Source organism: Dermacentor variabilis, chromosome 2, assembly GCF_050947875.1.
Source record: "Dermacentor variabilis isolate Ectoservices chromosome 2, ASM5094787v1, whole genome shotgun sequence".
Taxonomy (NCBI): domain Eukaryota; kingdom Metazoa; phylum Arthropoda; class Arachnida; order Ixodida; family Ixodidae; genus Dermacentor; species Dermacentor variabilis.
The window spans coordinates 207371753-207381946 of NC_134569.1; the positions used below are offsets into that span (position 1 = coordinate 207371753).

General features: G+C 48.5%; 1 protein-coding gene across 1 annotated transcript in view; it reads right to left on the bottom strand.

Moving 5' to 3' along the window:
* LOC142570651 (uncharacterized) overlaps positions 1 to 6630 on the bottom strand; it is a 51909-nt gene extending 45279 nt beyond the window's left edge. The window contains exon 1 of the mRNA XM_075679011.1: positions 6625 to 6630. Coding sequence (XP_075535126.1) covers positions 6625 to 6630 — 6 coding nt within the window. The remainder of the gene's footprint in view (positions 1 to 6624) is intronic.
* Between the last annotated feature and the right edge of the window lie 3564 nt (positions 6631 to 10194).

Here is a 10194-nt window from a genome sequence, read left to right on the forward strand (position 1 = left end):
GCGGCTCTGACGTTCCACTTGATCAGCGGGCTGATGTCATGAATTGCTATTTCTCGTCTGTTTTCACCTCCGAACCTGTTCATGATGTACCGGCGCTGCCTAGACCAAATTTTGGTGCAATACCGCCGGTCGTCATCACAGTTGAAGGTATATTGTGCCTCATTAACAAATTGAAAATTTCGAGTGCTCCGGGACCTGACAATATTCCTGCAAAGTTCCTTAAAAATACTCAGGACGTGTCGAGTCGCATCTTGCAGATAGTTTTTGCGCAGTCCCGTTTAGAAAGTGAAATTCCGCACGACTGGAAGACTGCGAAAGTAACCCCGGTTTTCAATAAGGGCAACCACTCTGACCCATCAAATTATCGGCCTATATCGCTGACATGCGTTGCATGCAAACTAATGGAACGCGTCTTATATGTCCACGTCACCAGTCATCTCGATAATAATTCTTTCTTTTTCCGCAAGCTGCACGCCTTTCGCTCCGGGTTATTATGCGAGACACAATTATTCGAATTCGCTACAGATGTTAACTTGAACTTGCATTCGTCTTTTCAGACCGACGCCCTCTACATCGATTTTTCAAAGGCATTTGGTCGTGTAGCTCATCGTCGTCTCATGGCCCAACTCAGTTGTCTTAATCTTGACCCGCTTACGTTGTCATGGTTCAAATGCTTGCTAACAGCACGATCTCAGTTCACAGTCATTGGCGGTAAGCTTTCAAAAGCAGCACAAGTAGTGTCTGGCGTCCGTCAGGGATCAGTTCTTTGCCCGCTTCTCTTTCTTATCTTCATAAATGCCTTGCCATCTGGAATAACGCCATCTATTCGCCTCTTTGCTGATGATTGCTTTGTATATCGTCAAATCTCAAACTGTAGCGATCAATCATTACTACAACGCGACCTAAACCTAATTCAAACGTGGTGCTCGCGCTCGTTGATGGAGCCTAATACCTGAAAGTGCAAATGCATGGTTCTCCAATGCAAAAAAAAACTAATCTGATCTTACAGTATTCCTTTAATTCGATAGATTTATCACATGCTAGCTCTTACCGATACCTAGGCGTCCAACGTCCTCACTAACAGTAAACCGACATGGCCGGAGCATATCTCAAATGTTGTAAGTGATACCTCAAAGTGGCTAGGTTCTTTAAAAAGAACACACCGTCTGTCCCCCCCCCCTTCCCGGAAATTAGGAAAATAGCCTACGAAACCTTCGTTAGGAGCAAACTCGAATATCCCTCTCCCATTGGGAGCCCTTACCAAGATTGTTTAATTATCTCTCCAGTCGGTCCAAAATCATGCTGCTCCATTTATTTCATCAAGCTATAAAACACGTCAGCGTAACCCACATTAAATCAACTCTTGAACAACCTCCTTTAGCCGTAAGACGCAGAATCTCACGTCTCAGCCTGTTCCATAAGCTATATCATAACTTTTTTAACCTGCATGGTACACTGTTACTGCCACCCACTCAAACTTCTCGCCGCCTGTTCAACTCCAACAGCGTCCAACGCCTTCATGGTTCGACTCTTGCATTCAACAAATCGTTTCTTCCCGCAGCCATTGAAGACTAGAATTGCCTTCCCGAAACAGTTGTTCTTGAGAGAAATCCAGAAAAATTCAGGCAGTCCTTAACTGACCTTTTTGTTAGAAAAATAACTCGAACTACGCATTTTTCATTTCTCGCACCATTCTTACATCACAGGCGTTGTCCAATAGAAGCCAGTGATTTACATTATGCTTTGTATACTTTGACTTGTATTTCAATGTCCGCTTGGGTATGTCAATCTCTTACTACAATGTATAGCTTAGTTTGTTAGCTTATTCCTAATTACTTGCTCCATGCCATCCTTCTATGGAAGGATGTGTGTTTTACCTTTTTTGCCATGTGTTTTCCACTGCTCTTTACTGTATCCTTTGTGTGTGTGTGTGTGTGTGTGTGTGTGTGTGTGTGTGTGTGCCTGCGTGTGTGTGCCTGCGTGTATGCCTGCGTGTGTGCGTGCGTGTGTGCGTGAGTGTGTGTGTGTGTGGGCGCGCGCGCGCGCGCCATCTGTACTTGTAACGTAGTTGGTTCATTGTTGAATAGCATTCGCTCCATTACATGTTATTTCAATACTTTTCCCCCCCTTATGTAATGCCCGTTTAAGGGGTCCTAGAGGGTTAATAAATGATGATGAATATGTAGTTTGCTCATCAACTTTCATTCCTACTAATTTGGCATATCTTCAATTCCATTATTAGGTCCAGTTATTTCCCCTGTGTTGTCCGTGGTGTCTGTTCGCTTCTTATGCTATGATCACTATATATATATATATATATATATATATATATATATATATATATATATATATATATATATATATATATATATATATATATATATAATCATCAGCCTGCTTACGCGCACTGCAGAGCAAAAGCCACTCCCATGCTTCAACTACACCGGTCATGTACTAATTCTCGCCATGTTGTCCCTACCATCTTCTTAATCTCATCCGCCCACCTAACTTTCTGTCGCCCCCTGCTACGCTTCCCTTCCCTTGGAATCCAGTCCGTAACCCTTAATGACCATCGGTTATCTTCCCTCCTCATTACATGTCCTGTCCATGCCCATTTCTTTTTGTTGATTTCAACAAAGATGTCATTAAGTCGCGTTTGTTCCCTCCCACAATCTGCTCTTTTTTATCCCTTAACGTTACACCCATCAAAAATAACGTACAGCGCGAAGGACAAGGACAGCTATAGACGACACACAGCGCTGACCAAAACACTAGGACTTGCTGAGGAACAGGGGAAAGACGAAGGGAAAGGGCCCATTGTACTAGAAATGAAGTGAAGTAGGGTGATTGCTTGGGCTAGTTAGTAATTCATTATCAAAAATAACGTACAGCGCGAAGGACAAGGACAGCGATAGACGACATACACAGCGCTGACCAAAACACTAGGACTTGCTGAGGAACAGGGGAACTGAGGAACATACATATGATTCCTGCCTATTCCTAGTTTCTTTCACTGCTTTTAGGCTTCCTCCGTTTCTGAGAGCATGTTCGATTCTAACCACATTATACTTCCTTATGTCAGCTCTCTTACGCTTGTTGATCAACTTGGAAAGTTCTGCCAGTCCTATTCTATCTGTAGGGTTAGAGGCTTTCATACATTGGCGTTTCTTGATCAGATCTTTCGTCTTCTGCGATAATTTACTGGCGTCCTGTCTAACGGAGTGACCAGCGACTTCTATTGCACACTCCTTAATGATGCCCATAAGATTGTCATTCACATCTTCAACACTTTCATATATAGAGGAAGGATGGTTAACCGAGGGGCCCAATTTTTATTAGTAATATCATAAGACTCCAACGAACATTGACACGAAGGACGACATCAGGGAAGTAACTCGTGCCTCATAAATGAAATAAGGAAACGATAAATTAATGGATATGAAAGTGGACAAAAAAGCAACTTGCCGCGGGTCGGGGACGATCCCACAACCGTCGCATAACTCGTGTGATGCTCGACCAATTCAGCTACCGCGGCGCAGTTTCCCCATCCACGTTCCTGTGCATTTGTGTGTCCTAGTAGAGGCCAGGAAGTGTTATAACCATCGCCACCACTTAAAAGCCGTGTCAGCGGATGTGCAACATCCTTTCTGCCGCACGCGAAACGAGACCGTGATCTTTTTGGGCGAAGGCAACCGAGTAATACATATATATATATATATATATATATATATATATATATATATATATATATATATATATATATATAGTGTAAGGAAGAAGAAGGGTACCGTGCAGAACTCCGCAGCCGGATCACCAGCGCTACTGAGGTGGGGCTCGGGCTTGACGCCGTTCCTGGTGTGACTGGCTAAGCCTACGCTGTTGCGTCTTCCTGTAGCCGTCCTTCGTGTCGTCCACAGCCGGGTCCGACTTCTTTGTCATAATTCGTGGAGGTTCGCTGGGTCTCCAGTAATCCTGGGATTGCGCAGCCGGACTCTCCCTGCCACCATAACCACCGAAAGCGCCTCGAGCTTACCACCGCCTGTTCCCCAGTCGTCCTAATGCCCCCGGCACACTTCGTTAGCGGGACCCTCCCATCTTCAGCGGCACTGACGACAACGACGTTGATGACTGGCTCTCATCATACGAACGCGTCATTCTGAACAACTAATGTGATGACATCACGAAATTGACCACTGTCCCTTTTTACCTCACCGGCATTGCCCACTTGTGGTTTCGGAACCACGAAAGTGAAGTCCCAAGCTGGACGGTGTTCAAGACAAAATTCAGCAAGGTCTTCGGCGGCCCTGCTGTTCAAAAGCTTCGTGCCGAACAGCGTCTGCAGTTGCGCTCTCAGCAGCCTGGTGAGACCGCTACAAGCTACATCGAAGATGTCATCGATCTCTGTAAACGCGTCGATGCATCCATGACTGAGGGCAATAAAATCAAGAATCTAATGAAGGGTAGCGACAAGGACGCTTTTCAGATGCTCATTTCAAAGAGCACCTCTACTGTTGCCCAAGTTATTGAACTGCGCCACATCTATGACGAGCTCCACCGTCAACGCCTCCTTAACCGCCGTCCTGTTCCCCATCAGGAATCGTTGTCCGGCTTGACCTCCCCTTTTCAAGATTCCACCCACCTCACGCAGATCGAGGCTTTCGTCCGATAACAATTGCCTGGCCAGCTCTCCCTCATCTTCAACCCGCCGGAGTCGAGTGCGTCCCTTAGTCCGACCCTACGACACGCTATAGGAGAAGTGCTCGAGGTCCTTCCTCTGGAACGGGCGCCTCAACTCACCACCCCATTGACCTACGCCGACGCCGTCGCACGACCCCGACCACCAACCTTCCGGCCTCTGCTTCCGATGCCTAGACGTGTTTTTAGCTCCACGCCGCCACGACCTCCGGTCCATCGAGTAATTAATCCCTGACGCACACCGGACAATCGGCCCATCTGCTATTCCTGCGGTATTCCCGGACACGTTGCAGGCCTGTGCCGCCGCCGTCCACTTCATCCACGTGACGACCCACACACAGCCGCGTACGACCATTCGTTGCCTTACGCTCCAGACCGCAGTTTACCGCTTCCCCGCCCAAGCCTTCGCCCAGTTTCTGACCACCGTTGACCTTCTCCACGTCGTGGCTCGTTCTCCGCGATGCGTCGACGTCCCTCTACCGCTGACACGGAAAACTAAGTGGCGCAGTTCCCGAGGCAAGAACTGCGTCATCGCCGCAAGGATTCTCTTCTTTCTCCGCCCAACGTTATTGATTTCGACGTTAAAGGTGTCTCTGTGCTCACCCTCATTGCCCCAGATGCCGCCATATCTGTGGGTACCGAGAAACTATGGCGCTCAATACGAAAAGTCACGACGCTTATCTTCGGTCCTTTACTCCGCATGGCCACAGCATAGAACGTCCAGCCAGTGGCTGCGTACGCCGCAAGACTTGAAATTAAAGGAGTGCTATACACAGTCGAGTTCGTCGTTCTGCGCCACTGTTCCCACGATATTATTTTAGGTTGGGATTTTCTCTCCCGTCACCAAGCTCTCATTGATCGCTTCCGTGCAGAAGTCGCCTTCCCTTCGCTTGGCAATGCCATATCTGATGACGTTTCGCTTTCCTGCTCCAAGGTGTCCCTCACTCACGACATCCAAATGCCTCCAACGCATCCGTTCTGGCACGTGTATCCTGATCCGTTGCCTCTGACTCTACCGTACTCTTCGCACCTTCCACTGATTTCGTCCGTCGCCATCTCTCACCACTCCGAACAGCGCTGCTAGGCCTTCAAGCTGGTGCGACTCAACTTCCTCCATACAGCCACTTCCCATTCCCGATCACATTGCTTCGCGGTGAATCTCTCGGCACTGTGCAGCCTTACGACACCATAAACACGTTGGAACTTCCTAATGGATCGTCAGAGGTCAACACCCTCTACTGTAGTCCCATAACTACCCCATCGCCTGAAGACGTTTTCAGCGACGTCATCGACAACGCCTTAAACCCCAAGCAATGCCATGACCTACTCCGTCTCCTCAAAATATTTCGCCCTGCTTTTGTCACCCATAACACTTCTCTGCGCCGAACGAAGACTAAATGTCACAGGATTGACACCGGTTCTCACTCACCGCTACGGCCGCGACCATACCGTGCAACTTCGACAGAACGGCGCGTCATTGATCAGCAAGTAAGCGACATGCTAAAGCGTGATTTCATTGAACCTTCCGACAGCCCATGGGCGTCGCCAGTTGTTTTAGTTAAAAAGAAGGATGACTCGATCTGCTTTTGCGTGGATTACCGTCGCCTAAACAAAATAACCCGTAAGGATGTTTATCCATTGCCGCGGACCGACGACACCCTGGACTGCTTACAAGGTGCAGAGATATTTTCCTCCCTCGATCTACGCTCTTGTTAGTGGTAGGTGCCTATGGCTGCAGACGATAAGCCTAAAACTGCTTTCATCACACCAGATGGCTTATACGAATTTTGTGTGATGCTATTCTGACTGTGCAGCGCGCCCGCAACTGTTGAGCGGATGATAGACAATATTCTTCGAGGCCTCAAATGAAACACGTGCTTGTTTTATTTGGATGATGTAGCAGTGTTTAAACCAGATTTTCCTACTCACCTTCATCGCTTAGAGCAGGTTTTACGCTGCCTCAGTGACGCTGGCCTTCAACTAAACATGAGAAAATGTCACTTTGGGGCACGCAAGCTGACAATTCTCAGATATGTTGTGTTGAACAACGGCGTTCTCCCTGATGCCACTAAGCTCAGTGCTGGTAAAGAATTCCCGAGGCCAACGTTTCTCAAAGACTTGCGCATTTTCATTGGCCTCTGCTCGTACTTCGGTCCCTTTATCTTAAATTTCGCTTCAATTACGGCACCTCTGACAGAGATTGTTCGGGGAGACCCCGATCTTTCCGCGTGGCCCCGGCTTGCCATGATGCCTTTGCGAAGCTACGTCGCCTGCTCGCAACACCACCGATACTGCGCCATTTCGATCCAACTGCTCCCACGGAAATCCATACGGATGCTAACGGTGTTGGTCTTGGCGCTGTGCTCGTCCAGCGAAAGCCTGGCTGCCAAGAATATGTTGTTGCTTACGCGAGCCGCGCTCTCACGAAAGCTGAAGCGAACTATTCAGTCACGGAAAAAGAAAGTCTAGCGATCATCTGGGCCATCACACAATTTGGGCCATACCTGTACGGTCGGTTCTTCAATGTCATTACCGATCACCACGCACTTCGCTGGTTGTCGTCTCTCAAGGATCCCTGCGGCCGCTTAGCCCGGTGGGCACTGAGGCTCCAAGAGTACGATATCCGGGTTGTCTACCGCTCAGGCAAGAAGCACGCCGATGCCGATGCTCTTTCGCGCTCGCCTGTCCACGCCGACATTGTCAGTGCCTCCATCGTAACGACCAACGTCTTCCACTCGCTTCTATCGACATGGCCTTGGAGCGGCGCAAGGATTCCCGGATTTCAGCTTTGATAGATTACATCTCTGATTCACCTGCACGCCCACCAACCCCATCGATACGCACCCAAGCTTCGCACTTCGCCATCCGCAAAGGAATGGTCTATTGTTGAAATTACAGTTCCGACGGCGGCAAATGGCTGCTTGTAATACCCCGGCATCTCAGCACTGATGTATGATCCTCCACGCCGACCCTCAGTGCCTACCTACTCCAGACTACGTCGTAGGTTTTATTGGCGCGGTATGTACACATTTGTGCAAAGTGTACACATGTGTGCAAAATACATTTGCTCTTGCACGGAATGTCGACGCCGCATGCCTGATCCTTGCCACCCTTCTGGACCAATGCAACCTTTGCCGTGCCCTTCGCGACCAATTGATAGGGTTGGGATAGACCTATACGGCCTCTGCCATACACAGTTGCTGGCAATCGCTGGGTCATTGTAGCTATATACCGCCTCACGAGGCATGCAGAACAAGCCGCTCTACCAGCCGCGACGGCGCGTGACGTTGCCTCCTTCCTGCTTGAACGCTTCATTCTACGTCACGGCGCTCCCCGCGACCTCCTGAGCGACCGAGGCCGCGTCTTCCTCGCCCATGTCAATCAAGAACTTCTCGCTGAATGCAGCCTTATTCATCGCTGTACCACCGCATATCACCCGGAAACGAACGGATTGACAGAGCGCTTTAACGGAAGTCCTGGCGACATGCTTTCAATGCATGTCGCCTCCAACGACACCAACTGGGACCTCATCCTTCTCTATGTCACGTACGCCTACAATACGGCACCTCAGACAACTAGGGGCTTTTCTCCCTTCTTTCTTCTATATGACCACGAAACATCATCACCCATTGACACTATTCTTCCTTACTGTCCCGACTTATCAAAGGGGACCGGTTTCCGAAGCCGCCCGGTATGCAAGAACGTCGGCAACTAGCTCGCTCCCTTATAACGCAAGAACAAGCGCTGCAGAATTTCCGTCATGACGACGGGCGTCCCTATCCCCAATTTTCGCCTGACGTTCTCGTTTGGTTATGGGTGCGTCCTACTTCGATACTAGGTGTCTCCTCCAAGTTTGTATGCCGATACTATGCACCCTACCGGGTTCTACAGCAAACTTCTCCGGTCAACTAAGTCATCGAACGTCTGACGTAACCCTACGGACCTGCGTCGCCGAGGCCGCCAAACTGTGCACGTAGATCGGCGCAAGCCGTATCACGTGCCTTTTGTCCTCACGACGCCTTAGGCCTCCTGTGCGGCTAGGTCTTCAGCGAGGGGGGAAGTTGTAAGGAAGAAGTGCTCCGCGCAGAGCTCCGCAGCCGGATCGCCAGCGCTACTGAAGTGGGGCTCGGGCTAGACGCTGTTCCTGGTATGACTGGCTTGCCTACGGTGCTGTTTCGTCCTGTCGACGTCCTTCGTCACGTCCACAGCCCTGTCGGACTTCTTTGCCATGATACATACATACATACATATATATATATATACATATATATATATATATATATATATATATATATATATATATATATATATATATATATATATATTGTCCCAGCTAACTTCGACCACGATTTCGAAAAAACCTATGTGTACTCCAGAACAGAAATCGCGTGGATGTTGTGAGCGTTTATTTAAATTACAGTGCCAATATTTTGAGGGCGTTTGTTTGAGTAATTAGTCGAAATACATTAATTAACTTTTTAAATATAGATTGAAACGTTCAGACGTCAATAGGAAAGTTGTGGAGCTTCGGAAATATTGCCCAACCCTGGTACTTCCATCGAAAAAGACTTAGCGTGTCTGTTTTCATTCGGGAAAAACGAAAGCCTGCGGAGTTAAAAAAAATACAATGTGACAGCGCGCTTTGTGCACCTGAATGCGCCGCGATTTCAGCGCTCGTGAGTGATTTGTAAAAACATTGCCAGCGACGCGCCTTCTCTTCACTTACGAGAAAGGACTTCAACCTTTGCTCGGCTATGACATTACCGACTGGGGCTGGCGACGGCGCTCCAAAAAAGCGCTCCGTCAGCAGCCGCTCGAGCCTGTCGCCGAAAAATACGCCGTCATCAGCGGTTTATTCCGATATAACGAGAAGAGCAATTTTTTTCCCAGCGTTCAAATCGATGCGGAATAAAAAAAAATACACATGAAACATGCATCATACATCTGAAAGCTGTGAGAGAGGGAGCATCATTTGTTACAACCCCGCTTTTCTTCTATGCTGTGCCAGCGGCTAGATGCATGTGCGCTCGACTGTCGATTACTGTAGTGCCGCGCGACCGTTTCGCAGAATTTGTTTGCCTAAAGCATGCCGTACTCAAGCGAGCAGAAGGCGGACATGGTCTTAGCCTTAGGAGCGGCACGGGGCGACAAGAGGAAATCTGCCAAGGTATGCCGAAATTGGCATTGCGGGGGAAGACCTAGCGCGAACACAATCATGAGGAGTTACTTGAAGTTTAAAGAAATAGGTAGCTTCAAGAAGACGCGGCACAGAAAGGGTACCCCCAGTAAAGAGGCTGAAGGAGACATTTTGCCTTGCATGGCTGCAAACCCTCATTCCAGCGTCCGTGATGTGAGTGGTGAGGTAGGCATTTTAAAATCTTCAGTGTCAAGACTTCTTAGGAAGGCTGAAATGCATCCGTATCACCTCCAACTGCATCAAAAGCTGCAAGAGATTTTCAATGCTGGCTTGATTTCTAAAAATGGATCCGTGTGAACAGT